The sequence below is a fragment of the Lepidochelys kempii genome, chromosome 2, assembly GCF_965140265.1.
Source record: "Lepidochelys kempii isolate rLepKem1 chromosome 2, rLepKem1.hap2, whole genome shotgun sequence".
Taxonomy (NCBI): domain Eukaryota; kingdom Metazoa; phylum Chordata; order Testudines; family Cheloniidae; genus Lepidochelys; species Lepidochelys kempii.
In genome coordinates this window covers 51,873,667-51,891,131 of record NC_133257.1, presented here as the reverse complement: position 1 = coordinate 51,891,131, position 17,465 = coordinate 51,873,667, and the positions used below count along the sequence as shown (strand labels likewise).

At 49.4% G+C, this 17,465-nt stretch overlaps 2 protein-coding genes across 8 annotated transcripts in view; both read right to left on the bottom strand.

The window, feature by feature from the left end:
- Positions 1-2,176, bottom strand: part of SNX16 (sorting nexin 16) — a 30,491-nt gene extending 28,315 nt beyond the window's left edge. The window contains exons 1-2 of one of the 7 annotated variants that reach the window (XM_073330709.1): positions 1,949-2,057; positions 1,330-1,560 (exon numbers count right to left, since the gene is read on the bottom strand). The gene's annotated coding sequence lies outside the window, so the exon portion shown is untranslated. The other 6 variants (XM_073330710.1, XM_073330711.1, XM_073330714.1 and 3 more) reach the window with 6 other exon arrangements.
- A 12,793-nt stretch (positions 2,177-14,969) lies between these two features.
- On the bottom strand, positions 14,970-16,635 carry LOC140906100 (uncharacterized). The gene is made up of 2 exons (XM_073329609.1): positions 16,053-16,635; positions 14,970-15,464 (listed from the first exon to the last, which is right to left on the bottom strand). Exons 1-2 carry the CDS (start codon positions 16,633-16,635, stop codon positions 15,022-15,024), a joined length of 1,026 nt encoding a protein of 341 aa, XP_073185710.1. The 3' UTR covers positions 14,970-15,021.
- Between the last annotated feature and the right edge of the window lie 830 nt (positions 16,636-17,465).

Genomic DNA, 17,465 nt, shown 5'->3' with positions numbered 1-17,465 from the left:
TCACCCTTGAAATTGTTGTCTGAAAATGATTAACTACTAAACACACACCATCAAAGAACCGGATTCCAGAATTTCTGCATCATCGCATGCTACAAAACAAAGATGTTAATTTCTCCTGCCTCCATGTTTGCAACACCCAACTCTTCTCTCCTTGAAGTGAAGCATCTAAACTCAACACACCATAAAGAAAGAATCTGTCTGTATTTAAATGTATTGGATACTGCTAACGGTTTAAAAATCAGCATGTTTTTCACTAAAGCCACACCAAAAAAAGAGTTAAAAATGACAAAACTTAAAATCATACATTGTAAACAAAATTTTATTTAGAATTTATGATGATGTTTTTTAAAAAACAACAACAACAATTTACTTGTCAGTATTTATGGCCTGTTTAATTTGAGTGCTTCTCTACTTGGACAATGAAGTCAGTATTGTTTTAGTCAATTTCACTTCTAGTGTTCTGGTTTCAAACACTTGACTTTTGTTAAAATTTAGGAACATCTCTATTGGTCTTAGGTTCTATAAAACTTTGTTTTTACAAAAAATAAATTTGGGGCTAAATTTACATGGATACTGTCCATTTAGCCATTTATTAGTTTACTGAGATATTGCTCAGAGACTCAGTGAAGCTCAGGCCATTGTGCAAAATGTTGTAAAAAAAAAAAACACAACATACAGGAGCTTATTAATCAACAAGACAAAGGTGGCAGCAATAAAAAAGTGTGCTTACATAGGCTAGCTATGTCCATATGGTTCTGAATAATTTACATTTTTAAAACTAAATAAGAATCTCCACTAGCTCTTTACCCAGACATCAGCTGACATCTGCTCAGTAGTTTGTATTACTTCAAAACTGTTAGAACACATTCCAAAAATGTGGCAAATATCAAGCAAATGAACATTTGGTACTGTGATACAGCCCCAATCCTATTACACTATTCGAGTGCAAACTGCTTTCTTAACATTAAATTTTCCAAATCTATCAGATAAATAGGCACATCAATGCATCTAATTATACAGCACAAGAGGACACATAGAAAACTCCCCCCCACCCCCCACACACTATTGAGTGCTCCACTATCTGGAACCTGGTAATTTGAACATTTTCTTCTTACATAATTTATACCATGTAGGCCAGTTCTTTTCAACCTTTTTTCATTTGCGGGCCCCTAAACAAAGACTCCTGGGGGTCTACAAACCACAGGCTGAAAACCACGAATATAGGCAATTTGAGTATTTTTTTATAATGCATATAACTTTTAGGAATAAGAAGCACTATCTTGCATTTACAGAATCTGCACTTTCTTCTTCATATTTAGGCCTTCATACCTGGTGTATGTTGTCCGAACAGTCTTTTCTAGCTCATTAAGTCAATGGCAAAACTTCAGCGGGAGCAGAATCAGGCTCCAGTGGCAGGCCCCTTGAACCAGACCGCAGCTTCTTTACCTACTATACAGGTCCACAAGCGATTCCCACTTTTAAGACATCGAAAAACGTGAACACCTGCCCGCTACAAGGCAGGACGATATACCAGCCCAGACGCAAAATACATTCACCCACCTGACGATGAAACAGGATTTATTTTATTCCCCAGTGAGTTTCATTCGCCCAGGCAGCCAGCGCCGGGGCGGAGACCGGCCAGGCAGCGTGGGCAGCGCAGCAGCCCAGCGCGGCTGGGGAAGGGGCGCGCTGCCGAGGCCCCCGGGACGGCCCGGCCACGGCTGCGGCGGGGGCTACCCGCGACCAGGGTCTCAGTGACTAGCCGGCCCGGCAGGGGGCAGCGGGTCACGGTACCCCGCACCGCCCGCCTCAGCGCGCGGGGGGCCGCCCCTGCTCCCCCGCCCGCCAATACCCCGCCTCTCGGCGGGGCTCGGCTCCCTCCCTGCGCAGAGACTCCGCCCCCCACCCGAGTGCCCCAAGGGGAGCGGGGACCCCGACACCTCCTCACCTGCTCCCCGCCGCGCTCAGCCGCCGCCGCACCAGCTGCCCCGCCCCCATCTCGCGCGCAGGGAGGCGGGGCTAGGCCCAGGTTCGCGAGGGAAGGGGCGGGGTAACGGTGCCAGTACCTGTGGGGTTCGGCCCTGCAACGGGCACTGGGACGGACGGGCCTAGGCCCGCCCCCCCACGCCGCTGGGCAGTGCCGAGTGCCCCTCCCTGCTGACTGTCGGCCGTGAGCTTGAAAAGCATTAAGACTACAAGTCCCAGCAGGCATTGGGGCCACAAATAGACGGCCACACCCGGCAGACACCGCGGCAAAAACTGCGGCGCATGCTAGGACCTGCAGGCTCTACTCACGGTATTGCGTGTTAGGTCACGCACGCCCCATGCGTCGCATTGTATGCTGGGAGTTGTAGTCTTATGGGTTGGCTAGTCCTGCTGGTTGCTATGCAGACTATATTGCTGATACTTGTGCTATCTTGAAGCAGAATCTGACTTTCCCCCTCCCTTCTGTTTGTACTAGCACAGCCAGTAGCAGCAGGTTGTGCAGTAAATAGACACTTTGCCACAGGGAAAGGATTTTAAACTTTTGCAGTCCTCAGCCATGTCAAATGACTGGAGCCAAGAAATAACAAAAGTCAAGCTCCCATCTGTTCTTCTGTGTGTCACTTCTTTCTTGCATAGTCCTGGAGAAATAACCCCTACCCCAGTATACAGCAGTAGTTGCATATAGACAAGGGATTTGGGTTTGTAGGTTGGGGAAACTGAAAATAACTGAAAACTAAAATTTTGGTTTTTGAAAATCAGACATTTTTCAGTTTTCAAAAACAAACGAATGTTGGGGTTTCCTTTTTGGGGGAAACCCTGCTCCCTGCCTTCCCTGAAAAATCTTGATGAAAATATTAGCTTAAAAATATCCTTTAAAAATGTTTTTGTGGAAAATATTTACTATTTTGTAAGTATCATTAGTCCCATTTTACAGATGAATAAACTGAGCCATAGAGCAGTGAAATGACTTGTCCAAGGTCATGCAGCAGGCCGGTGGTAGAACCCAGCCCTCCAGAGACCCAGTCCATTGTTCTGTTGACTAGGCCATACAGCATCCTTTACTAGTCTCCAAACTGCAATAGTTGAGAACCAGTGGCTAAGGCAGAGGCAACCCATGCCTGCTGATAGTGTGGGGGGGAAGAGTGAGGGCAGCCAGCTTCAGCAGTGTAACTGAGCATGCACAGTACAAACCAAGCAGCAATTCCGGGGGCGTCACCGCCACCCTCATGTGTCATCTCTGGACTAAAGAAATCAAGGACCCTTTCTGGATGAACTAAGGTTGCCAACTTTCTGATTGCAGAAAACCGAACACCCTTGCCCCAGTCCCTGCGCTGCCCCTCCCCCTCTCCCACCTCCACCGCTCCCCGAGGCCCCTGCCCCACCCCTTCTCCGAGGCCTTGACCCCACTCACTCCATTTCCCCTCCCTCTATTGCTCACTCTCCCCCACCGTTGCTCACTCGCTCATTTTCACCGGGCTGCAGCAGGAGGTTGGGGCACCGGAGGGAATGAGGGCTCTGGCTAGGGGTGTGGGGGAGAGACAGGGATGATGGGTTTGGGGTCCAGGAGGGGGCTCCAGGATGGGGTATGTGGTCAAGGGCTTCGGAGTGTGGGAGGGGACTCTGGGCTGGGGCAGAGGTGCAGGTTCTGGGAAGGAGTTTGGGTGCAGGAGGGGGTTCTGACCTGGAGCAGGAGGTTGGAGTGCAGGAGCGGGTTCAGGGTGCAGGCTCTGGGCAGCACTTACCCCAGCTGGCTCCCAGAAGCAACCAGCATGTCTGGCTCCTGGGCAGAGGTGCTGCAAGGTGGCTCTGCGCACTGTTCCCCCACCTGCAGGCACTGCCCCTGCAGCTCTCATTGGCTGCTGTTCCCAGGCAATGGGAGCTGCAGAGCCAGCACTTGGGGCGGGGGCAAAACACAGCGCCTCCCTGGCCGCTTCTGTGTCCCGGGGCTGGAGGGACATGCTGGCCACTTCTGGGAGCCATGCAGAGCCAGAGCGGGCCGGACTTTTAAGGTCAGTGGTACTGACTGGAGCAGCCAGGGTCCCTTTTCAACCGGGCATTCCTATGAACTCCTAGTGCAGAACTTAGTAAGAAGTTTATAGGTGGAGGGCCGCCCACAGAACAAAAAGGACGAAAGAAAACAGTTTATAAAGCAAACAGAAAATGAATCAATGAATCAATCTATTAACACATTCCACATCCCTGGCCATTTCCCATGTCCCTGACCCATGTTTAACTAAGAGTTCTGAGAGTTCTCCTTTTCTTTGGGCCCAGTGCTGGCAGAGGGGTATGACTGCAAGGTGCAGTTAATAGATGAGTAACAGTCTTAGGGTATGTCTACACTATGGAATAAGGTCGAATTTATAGAAGTCGGTTTTTTAGAAATCGGTTTTATATATTCGAGTGTGTGTGTCCCCACAGAAAATGCTCTAAGTGCATTAAGTGCATTAACTTGGCGGAGTGCTTCCACAGTACCGAGGCTAGAGTTGACTTCCGGAGCGTTGCACTGTGGGTAGCTATCCCACAGTTCCCACAGTCTCCGCTGCCCATTGGAATTCTGGGTTGAGATCCCAATGCCTGATGGGGCTAAAACATTGTCGCATGTGGTTCTGGGTACATATCGTCAGGCCCCCGTTCCCTCCCTCCCTCCGTGAAAGCAAGGGCAGACAATCGTTTCACGCCTTTTTTCCTGAGTTACCTGTGCAGACGCCATACTACGGCAAGCATGGAGCCCGCTCAGGTAACCGTCACCGTATGTCTCCTGGGTGCTTGCAGACGCGGTATGGCATTGCTACACAGTAGCAGCAACCCATTGCCTTGTGGCAGCAGACGGTGCAATAGGACTGGTAGCCGTCATCGTCATGTCCGAGGTACTCCTGGCCATGTCGGCTGGGAGCGCCTGGGCAGACATGGGCACAGGGACTAAATTTGGAGTGACTTGACCAGGTCATTCTCTTTAGTCCTGCAGTCAGTCCTATTGAACTGTCTTATGGTGAGCAGGCAGGCGATACGGATTGCTAGCTGTCGTACTGTACCATCTTCTGCCGGGCAGGCAAGAGATGAGGATGGCTAGCAGTCGTACTGTACCATCTTCTGCCGAGCAGCCATGAGATGTGGATAGCTAGCAGTCCTTCTGCACTGTCTGCTGCCAGCCAAAGATGTAAAAGATAGATGGAGTGGATCAAAACAAGAAATAGACCAGATTTGTTTTGTACTCATTTGCCTCCTCCCCCATTTAGGGGACTCATTCCTCTAGGTCATACTGCAGTCACTCACAGGGAAGGTGCAGCGAGGTAAATCTAGCCACGTATCAATCAGAGGCCAGACTAACCTCCTTGTTCCAATAAGAACAATAACTTAGGTGCACCATTTCTTATTGGAACCCTCCGTGCAGTCCTGCCTGAAATACTCCTTGATGTACAGGCACCCCCTTTGTTGATTTTAGCTCCCTGAAGCCAACCCTGTAAGCCGTGTCGTCAGTCACCCCTCCCTCCGTCAGAGCAACGGCAGACAATCGTTCCGCGCCTTTTTTCTGTGCAGACGCCATACCAAGGCAAGCATGGAGGCCGCTCAGCTCACTTTGGCAATTAGGAGCACATTAAACACCACACGCATTATCCAGCAGTAGATGCAGCACCAGAACCTGCCAAAGTGATACTGGGTGAGGAGGCGACGTCAGCATGGTCATGTGAGTGATCAGGACATGGACACAGATTTCTCTGAAAGCATGGGCCCTGCCAATGCATGCATCATGGTGCTAATGGGGCAGGTTCATGCTGTGGAACGCCGATTCTGGGCTCGGGAAACAAGCACAGACTGGTGGGACCGCATAGTGTTGCAGGTCTGGGACGATTCCCAGTGGCTGCGAAACTTTCGCATGCGTAAGGGCACTTTCATGGAACTTTGTGACTTGCTTTCTCCTGCCCTGAAGCGCATGAATACAAAGATGAGAGCAGCTCTCACAGTTGAGAAGCGAGTGGCGATAGCCCTGTGGAAGCTTGCAACGCCAGACAGCTACCGGTCAGTTGGGAATCAATTTGGAGTGGGCAAATCTACTTTTCGGGCTGCTGTAATGCAAGTAGCCCACGCAATCAAAGATCTGCTGATATCAAGGGTAGTGACCCTGGGAAATGTGCAGGTCATAGTGGATGGCTTTGCTGCAATGGGATTCCCTAACTGTGGTGGGGCCATAGACGGAACCCATATCCCTATCTTGGCACCGGAGCACCAAGCCGGCGAGTACATAAACCGCAAGGGGTACTTTTCAATAGTGCTGCAAGCTCTGGTGGATCACAAGGGACGTTTCACCAACATCAACGTGGGATGGCCGGGAAAGGTACATGACACTCGCATCTTCAGGAACTCTGGTCTGTTTCAAAAGCTGCAGGAAGGGACTTTCTTCCCAGACCAGAAAATAACTGTTGGGGATGTTGAAATGCCTATATGTATCCTTGGGGACCCAGCCTACCCCTTAATGCCATGGCTCATGAAGCCGTACACAGGCAGCCTGGACAGTAGTCAGGAGCTGTTCAACTACAGGCTGAGCAAGTGCAGAATGGTGGTAGAATATGCATTTGGACGTTTAAAGGCGCGCTGGCGCAGTTTACTGACTCGCTTAGACCTCAGCGAAACCAATATCCCCACTGTTATTACTGCTTGCTGTGTGCTCCACAATATCTGTGAGAGTAAGGGGGAGACGTTTATGGTGGGGTGGGAGGTTGAGGCAAATCGCCTGGCTGCTGGTTACGCGCAGCCAGACACCAGGGTGGTTAGAAGAGCACAGGAGGGCGTGGTATGCATCAGAGAAGCTTTGAAAACCAGTTTCATGACTGGCCAGGCTACGGTGTGAAAGTTCTGTTTGTTTCTCCTTGATGAAACCCCCCGCCCCTTGGTTCACTCTACTTCCCTGTAAGCTAACCACCCTCTCCTCCTCCCTTCGATCACCGCTTGCAGAGGCAATAAAGTCATTGTTGCTTCACATTCATGCATTCTTTATTCATTCATCACACAAATAGGGGGATGACTACCAAGGTAGCCCAGGAGGGGTGGTGGAGGAGGGAAGGAAAATGCCACACAGCACTTTAAACGTTTACAACTTTAAAATTTATTGAATGCCAGCCTTCTTTTTTTTGGGCAATCCTCTGTGGCGGAGTGGCTGGTTGGCCGGTAGCCCCCCCACTGCGTTCTTGGGCGTCTGGGTGAGGAGGCTATGGAACTTGGGGAGGAGGGCGGTTGGTTACACAGGGGCTGTAGTGGCAGTCTGTGCTCCAGCTGCCTTTGCTGCAGCTCAACCATACACTGGAGCATACTGGTTTGGTCCTCCAGCAGCCTCAGCATTAAATCCTGCCTCCTCTCATCACGCTGCTGCCACATTTGAGCTTCAGCCCTGTCTTCAGCCCACCACTTACTCTCTTCAGCCCGCCACTTACTCTCTTCAGCCCGCCACCTCTCCTCCCGGTTATTTTGTGCTTTCCTGCACTCTGACATTATTTGCCTCCACGCATTCGTCTGTGCTCTGTCAGTGCGGGAGGACAGCATGAGCTCGGAGAACATTTTGTCTCGAGTGCATTTTTTTTTCTTTCTAATCTTCACTAGCCTCTGGGAAGGAGAAGATCCTGTGATCATTGAAACACATGCAGCTGGTGGAGAAAAAAAAAGGGACAACGGTATTTAAAAAGACACATTTTATAAAACAGTCGCTACACTCTTTCAGGATAAACCTTGCTGTTAACATTACATACATAGCACATGTGCTTTTGTTACAAGGTCGCATTTTGCCTCCCCCCAACGCGTGGCTACCCCCTCAACCTTTCTCCCTCCCCGTGGCTAACAGCGGGGAACATTTCTGTTTAGCCACAGGCAAACAGCTCAGCAGGAACGGGCTCCTCTGAGTGTCCCCTGAAGAAAAGCACTCTATTTCAACTAGGTGACCATGAATTATATCTCAGTCTCCTGAGGATAACACAGAGAGATAAAGAACGGATGTTGTTTGAACGCCAGCAAACATACACTGCAATGCTTTGTTGTACAATGATTCCCGAGTATGTGTTACTGGCCTGGAGTTGTAAAGTGTCCTACCATGAAGGACGCAATAAGGCTGCCCTCCCCAGAAACCTTTTGCAAAGGCTTTGGGAGTACATCCAGGAGAGCCGCGAATGCCAGGGCAAAGTAATCCTTTCACATGCTTGCTTTTAAACCATGTATAGTATTTTAAAATGTACACTCACCGGAGGTCCCTTCTCCGCCTGCCGGGTCCAGGAAGCAGCCTTGGGTGGGTTCGGGGGGTACTGGCTCCAGGTCCAGGGTGAGAAACAGTTCCTGGCTGTCGGGAAAACCGGTTTCTCCGCTTGCTTGCTGTGAGCTATCTACAACCTCCTCCTCCTCCTCCTCATCATCTTCTTCGTCCCCAAAACCTGCTTCTGTGTTGCCTCCATCTCCATTGAAGGAGTCAAACAACACGGCTGGGGTAGTGGTGGCTGAACTCCCTAAAATGGCATTCAGCTCATCATAGAAGCGGCATGTTTGGGGCTCTGACCCGGAGCGGCCGTTCGCCTCTCTGGTTTTCTGGTAGGCTTGCCTCAGCTCCTTAAGTTTCACACGGCACTGCTTCGGGTCCCTGTTATGGCCTCTGTCCTTCATGCCCTGGGAGATTTTCACAAAGGTTTTGGCATTTCGAAAACTGGAACGGAGTTCTGATAGCACGGATTCCTCTCCCCAAACAGCGATCAGATCCCGTACCCCCCGTTCAGTCCATGCTGGAGCTCTTTTGCGATTCTGGGACTCCATCATGGTCACCTCTGCTGATGAGCTCTGCATGGTCACCTGCAGCTTGCCACGCTGGCCAAACAGGAAATGAGATTCAAAAGTTCGCAGTTCTTTTCCTGTCTACCTGGCCAGTGCATCTGTGTTGAGAGTGCTGTCCAGAGTGGTCACAATGGAGCACTCTGGGATAGCTCCCGGAGGCCAATACCGTCAAATTGTGTCCACAGTACCCAAATTTGACCCGGCAAGGCCGATTTAAGCGCTAATCCACTTGTCAGGGGTGGAGTAAGGAAATCGATTTTAAGAGCCCTTTAAGTCGAAATAAAGGGCTTCATCGTGCGGACGGGTGCAGGTTTACATCGATTTAACGCTGCTAAATTTGACCTAAAGTCGTAGTGTAGACCAGGGCTTAAAGAAATACAAGAATTCAAAATAAGCAGGGATTCAGGCCACTGCATTTACCCCATTTTTGTCAAAGATTAAATTTTCTTCTGGTACCATGTAATGAAAGTGTGACTCACAGTATTGCTGGCAAGACACTGGTCTTTATTTCCTGGGCCATCATATAGGACATGTGTACAAAAAATTATTTGCATGACAGGGGTCAGAGCTGCATGCCATCCTTGTCAGAGACCTCACCACCACCACCCTGAAGTGTCCTGTGGATACTTTGGAGGCGCCCAAGTCACAGGCCTGTACCATTAACAGCAAGGAGGAGGAGGTGGACAAGCAAGAGGAGGAGGAGTATGGGGGACAGGCAATAAGGGGAGCAAGCTGACAGCGATCCAGGACCATTTTTTGAATCCAGCGTAGTCCAGCCAGTGAAGCACAGGTGAGCCTGATGCAGGGGAAAGAACCTCTGGTAAGTGTGCAGTTTGCTTTGAAATCATAGAGATGGAACCTGGAAAGTAGCAGGACACATTGTTGATTTACTCTTTTTTACAGCTGGTAGAAAAGGTAGTGGAACAACCAAGAGAAATAGAGTTGCTGTCTGCTTTTCTTTTCCCTTTAGAGTTAGGCAGAGGGGGCCAAGTGGAGCAGTTTATTCATCTGTACCAGGACATCCTGTGAATCTTCCATAGAGATCTCAATGAAACTTTCATGGAAGTACTCTGCAATCCTCTGCTGAAGGTTTCTGGGGAGGTGTCAGGATTCCCTCCCCACTCTGAACTCTAGGGTACAGATGTGGGGACCCGCATGAAAGACCCCCTCAGCTTATTTCTACCAGCTTAGGTTAACACTTCCCCAAGGCACAAAGTCTTTGCCCTTGGATGGTACGCTGCCACCACCAAGTGATTTAACAAAGAATCAGGGAAAGGACCACTTGGCATTCCTATTCCCCCAATATATCCCTCCAAACCCTAATATCCCCTTTCCTGGGGAGACTTGAGAATAATATCCTAACCAATTGGTTACAAAGTGATCACAGACCCAAACCCCTGGGTATTAGGACAATAGAGAAATCAGTCAGGTTCTTAAAAGAAGAATTTTATTTAAAAAAAAGGTAAAAATCACCTCTGTAAAATCAGGATGGAAAATAAGTTTACAGGGTAACAAAAGATTCAAACACAGCAGAACTTCCTCTAGGCTTAGTTTCAAAGTTACAAAAAACAGGAACAAACTTCCCTCCAGCAAAGGAAAAATTCACAAGCAGAACAAAAGATAATCGAACACGCCTTGCCTGGCTTTTACTTACAATTTTTGTAATATGAGACACTTTTAGGTTTATAGGAGAAGGAGTTTTCTGACCTGATGCTTCTCTGCTTCCCAAGAGAACACACCAAACAAAGCCTTCCCTCCGCCCAAGATTTGAAAGTATCTTCTTTCCCTATTGGTCCTTTTGGTCAGGTGCCAACCAGGTTATTTGAGCTTCTTAACCCCTTACAGGTAAGGAGGAATTTTAGGCTACCCTTAGCTGTACGGTTATGACAGGAGGGCTGTTTTATTTCTTCCATCGCGTTAGGACACTTTCTAATACTGCTCAGGCAGAAAAGAGAGATGCTGGGGACTCTGGTAGACCTGCAGGTCCAAGAATCCTGTGGTCGCTTCCCTCTGCAGCCCTGTCATGGTTTGCAACACTCACCACTGGACTGGTGCCATCTCCTGGTTTCTATGGGGATTAACTCAAGGATGACGCCCTCCTGTCCACCGTTTGCACCCCGTCACTGTCTCTGCTTCTGATGGCAGTCTCTCCAGGAGCTGCTGCGTCTTCTTCATGACTCGGTCCTCCAGCTGTGTCACCATCTGTGTTTCCCCCTTCTGGGGGTCAGTACCTCGCAGTCCATTTGTCCAGCCACTTTCCTCAGTGGCGAATGGGGGGGGACCCGGGCCTGCTCACTACTCCAGTCCTTACCCAGGAACCTTGTAGTTGGCAGCCACGTGCTGCGTCCCTTCCAACTGTTCAGTACATTTACCTGGGTCACGTCCCTGCAACCCCAGCTCCTTCTTCACCCTTACTTCAGGGCTTCTGCTAGTCAGTCCCAGCAGCCAACTAGGAGCGCCCTCTCTCTCCCCTGGTCTGTGCTAGCAACAGCCCTGTCCATGGTGCTAGTGCCTCTTTTACCTGCTAGGAATACAGTCCTTACTCCTGGAGCCCCAGGCTATGACTACCTGACTCTAGCCCTGTATCTCCTTTTATATGAGTCCTGGTGAGTACAGTTTAGTTGCTCCCTACAACCCCCCTCTGATTGGTTCCATCCGCAGTCGCTCTAAGACACTCTGGTATTTCCCTCCTAGGAGTAACCCCTTCCAGCCGGTGTGGGGTAGATATTCCATCACAAGCCCATAGACAACTCAATGTCAGGACCTCCCCATAACATTCCACGTGCCATCAGGAGCCACTTCACTACCCTTACCACTCCGCACTATGGGACATTAAAGACAATCACAGCTGCACGTACACTGACCTGTGAAAGACATAGTTGGTGTATGTGTAACTGAAATGGAAATAACTGTTCTTTCCCCTTCATAAGTTGTGTTCTCTTAATTTATTAAGTTCCTAAAGTTCTAAGCTTTTTTTATTTGGTTCATGTTACAGAATAAAACTCTATTTTTTGGAACGTAATTCATCTTTATTAGTTCACAACATATGCTGGCTGGTGCTGAGCAGGTCTGACACCCACTAATTTCCTATTACTTCGTTTTGTCACAGAACCCATAACATCATTCTCAGACAGTATTAATAGGTGCATTGGCAATGTTATATTCCTACACACACAGCACTCACTGCGAGATTCATACTGTGCTACAAAAGAACAAGGCTAGGTAGAGCACACTACAGAAAAACACATATTTTGGCTCACTATTAAACACATACTTTGGTCTTTCAAAGCCTCCCATAGCTATATAGCTCTGCATTGAGCTTTTCTCATAGCCCTTATAACTGGCTGTGCAAATTCAGCAGACAGCCGCTCCACCTCCATCCTCCAACCCAGAGGAAACTTTTCTCCCTTTGCTTCACAGACATTATGCAGTACACTACAGGCAGCTATAACCATTGGGATATTTTTTTCACTGAGGTCCAATCTTGTAAGTGAGGGGTAGTCAATTATTTTTTGTCAAGGTCCAAATTTCTTGGTCGAGGTATAGTCAAGGTCCAGACTCCAGAGAAAATAATTTTACAAAATGATAATAATAAGTAAATAAAAAGATTTCGGGGTCCGTTCAAAAGTGTCTGGATGTCCAAATTTGGCCTGTGGTCCACCTATTGACTACCCCTGTTGTAAGTAGATAATGACAGCGACCCTTCAAATGACCAAAGGCTCATTCAACTGTCATTCTGCACCTGCTGAACCTGTAGTTGAAGCACTCCTTGGTGCTGTCAAGGTGGCCAGTGTATGGCTTCATGAGCCGTGGGAGCAAGGGGTGTGCTGTGTCTCTTAGGGTATGTCTACACTACGAAATTAGGTTGAATTTATAGAAGTCGGTTTTTTTGAAATCGGTTTTATATATTCGAGTGTGTGTGTCCCCACAGAAAATGCTCTAAGTGCATTAAGTGCATTAACTCGGCGGAGCGCTTCCACAGTACCGAGGCAAGCGTCGACTTCTGGAGCGTTGCACTGTGGGTAGCTATCCCACAGTTCCCGCAGTCTCCACTGCCCATTGGAATTCTGGGTTGATATCCCAATGCCTGATGGGGCTAAAACATTGTCGCGGGTGGTTCTGGGTACATATCGTCAGGACCCCGTTCCCACCCTCCCTCCCCCCGTGAAAGCAAGGGCAGACAATCATTTCGCGCCTTTTTTGTCTGCTGCCAGCCAAAGATGTAAAGGATCGATGGAGTGGGTCAGAACAAGAAATAGACCAGATTTGTTTTGGACTCATTTTCCTCCTCCCCTGTCTAGATCACACTGCAGTCAGTCACAGAGAAGGCACAGCGAGGTTAATCTAGCCATGTATCAATCAGAGGCCAGGCTAACCTCCTTGTTCCAATAACAACGATAACTTTGGTGCACCATTTCTTATTGGAACCCTCCGTGCAGTCCTGCCTGAAATACTCCTTGATGTACAGGCACACCCTTTGTTGATTTTAGCTCCCTGAAGCCAACCCTGTCAGCCGTGTCGTCAGTCGCCCCTCCCTCCGTCAGAGCAACAGCAGACAATCGTTCCGCGCCTTCTTTCTGTGCGGACGCCATACCAAGGCAAGCATGGAGGCCGCTGAGCTCATTTTGGCAATTAGGAGCACATCAACCACCACACGCATTATCCAGCAGTATATGCAGCACCAGAACATGGCAACGCGATACCGGGCGAGGAGGCGACGTCAGCGCGGTCCCGTGAGTGATCAGGACATGGACACAGATTTCTCTGAAAGCATGGGCCCTGCCAATGCATGCATCATGGTGCTAATGGGGCAGGTTCATGCTGTGGAACGCCGATTCTGGGCTCGGGAAACAAGCACAGACTGGTGGGACCGCATAGTGTTGCAGGTCTGGGACGATTCCCAGTGGCTGCGAAACTTTCGCATGCGTAAGGGCACTTTCATGGAACTTTGTGACTTGCTTTCCCCTGCCCTGAAGCGCATGAATACCAGGATGAGAGCAGCCCTCACAGTTGAGAAGCGAGTGGCGATAGCCCTGTGGAAGCTTGCAATGCCAGACAGCTACCGGTCAGTTGGGAATCAATTTGGAGTGGGCAAATCTACTGTGGGGGCTGCTGTGATGCAAGTAGCTCACACAATCAAAGATCTGCTGATATCAAGGGTAGTGACCCTGGGAAATGTGCAGGTCATAGTGGATGGCTTTGCTGCAATGGGATTCCCTAACTGTGGTGGGGCTATAGACGGAACCCATATCCCTATCTTGGCACCAGAGCACCAAGCCGGCGAGTACATAAACCGCAAGGGGTACTTTTCGATAGTGCTGCAAGCTCTGGTGGATCACAAGGGACGTTTCACCAACATCAATGTGGGATGGCCGGGAAAGGTGCATGACGCTCGCATCTTCAGGAACTCTGGTCTGTTTCAAAAGCTGCAGGAAGGGACTTTCTTCCCAGACCAGAAAATAACTGTTGGGGATGTTGAAATGCCTATATGTATCCTTGGGGACCCAGCCTACCCCTTAATGCCATGGCTCATGAAGCCGTACACAGGCAGCCTGGACAGTAGTCAGGAGCTGTTCAACTACAGGCTGAGCAAGTGCAGAATGGTGGTAGAATGTGCATTTGGACGTTTAAAGGCGCGCTGGCGCAGTTTACTGACTCGCTTAGACCTCAGCGAAACCAATATTCCCACTGTTATTACTGCTTGCTGTGTGCTCCACAATATCTGTGAGAGTAAGGGGGAGACGTTTATGGCGGGGTGGGAGATTGAGGCAAATCGCCTGGCTGCTGGTTACGCGCAGCCAGACACCAGGGCGGTTAGAAGAGCTCAGGAGGGCGCGGTATGCATCAGAGAAGCTTTGAAAACCAGTTTCATGACTGGCCAGGCTACAGTGTGAAAGTTCTGTTTGTTTCTCCTTGATGAAACCCCCCGCCCCTTGGTTCACTCTACTTCCCTGTAAGCTAACCACCCTCCCCTCCTCCCTTTAATCACCGCTTGCAGAGGCAATAAAGTCATTGCTGCTTCACATTCATGCATTCGTTATTCATTCATCACACAAATAGGGGGATGACTACCAAGGTATCCCAGGAGGGGTGGTGGAGGAGGGAAGGAAAATGCCACACAGCACTTTAAGCACAGCACTTTAAAAGTTTACAACTTTAAAATTTATTGAATGACAGCCTTCTTTTTTTTGGGCAATCCTCTGTTGTGGAGTGGCTGGTTGGCCGGAGGCCCCCTCACCGCGTTCTTGGGCGTCTGGGTGTGGAGGCTATGGAACTTGGGGAGGAGGGCGGTTGGTTACAGAGGGGCAGCAGTGGCAGTCTGTGCTCCAGCTGCCTTTGCTGCAGCTCAACCATACACTGGAGCATTCTGGTTTGGTCCTGCAGCAGCCTCAGCATTGAATCCTGCCTCCTCTCATCACGCTGCCGCCACATTTGAGCTTCAGCCCTGTCTTCAGCCCGCCACTTACTCTCTTCAGCCCTCCACCTCTCCTCCCGGTCATTTTGTGCTTTCCTGCACTCTGACATTATTTGCCTCCACGCATTCGTCTGTGCTCTGTCAGTGTGGGAGGACAGCATTAGCTCGGAGAACATTTCATCTCGAGTGCGTTTTTTTTTCTTTCTAAGCTTCACTAGACTCTGGGAAGGAGAAGATCCTGTGATCATTGAAACACATCCAGCTGGTGGAGAAAAAAAAAGGGACAGCGGTATTTAAAAAGACACATTTTATAAAACAGTGGCTACACTCTTTCAGGGTAAACCTTGCTGTTAACATTACATACATAGCACATGTGCTTTCGTTACAAGGTCGCATTTTGCCTCCTCCCACCGCGTGACTACCCCCTCAGCCCTCCCCCCTCCCCGTGGCTAACAGCGGGGAACATTTCTGTTCAGCCACAGGCAAACAGCCCAGCAGGAATGGGCTATACTGAGTGTCCCTGAAGAAAAGCACCCTATTTCAACCAGGTGACCATGAATTATATCTCACTCTCCTGAGGATAACACAGAGAGAGAAAGAACGGATTTTGGTTGAATGCCAGCAAACATACACTGCAATGCTTTGTTCTACAGTGATTCCCGAGTATGTGTTACTGGCCTGGAGTGATAAAAGTGTCCTACCATGAAGGACGAAATAAGGCTGCCCTCCCCAGAAACCTTTTGCAAAGGCTTTAGGACTACATCTAGGAGAACTGCAAATGCCAGGGCAAAGTAATCCTTTCACATGCTTGCTTTTAAACCATGTATAGCATTTTAAAAGGTACACTCACCAGAGGTCCCTTCTCCGCCTGCTGGGTCCAGGAGGCAGCCTTGGGTGGGTTCGGGGGGTACTGGCTCCAGGTCTAGGGTGAGAAACAGTTCCTGGCTGTCGGGAAAACCGGTTTCTCCGCTTGCTTGCTGTGAGCTATCTACAACCTCCTCCTCATCATCATCTTCTTCGTCCCCAAAACCTGCTTCCGTATTGCCTCCATCTCCATTGAATGAGTCAAACAACACGGCTGGGGTAGTGGTGGCTGAACCCCCTAAAATGGCATGCAGCTCATCATAGAAGCGGCATGTTTGGGGCTCTGACCCAGAGCGGCTGTTCGCCTCTCTGGTTTTCTGGTAGGCTTGCCTCAGCTCCTTCAGTTTCACGCGGCACTGCTTCGGGTCCCTGTTATGGCCTCTGTCCTTCATGCCCTGGGAGATTTTCACAAAGGTTTTGGCATTTCGAAAACTGGAACGGAGTTCTGATAGCATGGATTCCTCTCCCCAAACAGCGATCAGATCCCGTACCTCCCGTTCGGTCCATGCTGGAGCTCTTTTGCGATTCTGGGACTCCATCATGGTCAGCTGTGCTGATGAGCTCTGCATGGTCACCTGCAGCTTGCCACGCTGGCCAAACAGGAAATGAGATTCAAAAGTTCGCGGTTCTTTTCCTGTCTACCTGGCCAGTGCATCTGAGTTGAGAGTGCTGTCCAGAGCGGTCACAATGGAGCACTCTGGGATAGCTCCCGGAGGCCAATACCATCGAATTGTGTCCACAGTACCCCAAATTCGAGCTGGGAACGTCGATTTAAGCGCTAATCCACTTGTCAGGGGTGGAGTAAGGAAATCGATTTTAAGAGCCCTTTAAGTCGAAATAAAGGGCTTCACTGTGTGGACGGGTGCAGGTTTAAATCGATTTAACGTTGCTAAATTCGACCTAAAGTCCTAGTGTAGACCAGGGCTTAGGATCACTATTCCCAGTGGTAATTCGCCGGTTGGGAAAGAAAGTCCCTGCTTGCAGTTTTATGAACAGTCCTGTGGTCTTAATGATGTACATGTCGTGCACCTTCCCTGACCAGCTCACACTGATGTTGGTAAAGCATCCTCGGTGATCCACCAATGCTTGCATTACCATAGAAAAGTAGCCCTTTCTGCTGATGTACTCTGGCAAGGTGGTCAGTGCTAAAATAGGGATATGTGTGCCATCTATCACTCCTCCCCACCCTAGTTTGGGAACCTCATTACTACAAAACCATCCATTATGTCCTGTACATTGCCCAGTCCTGTGATAGTCCTCTGTAGCAGGAGGTGATTAATGGCCCTGCATACTTGTTTGACAAGGGCCCCTGTGGTGGATTTCCGACACCAAATTGATTCCTGACTGACTGGTAGTAATCTGGCATTTCAAGTTTCCACAGTGCAATAGCCACTCTCCT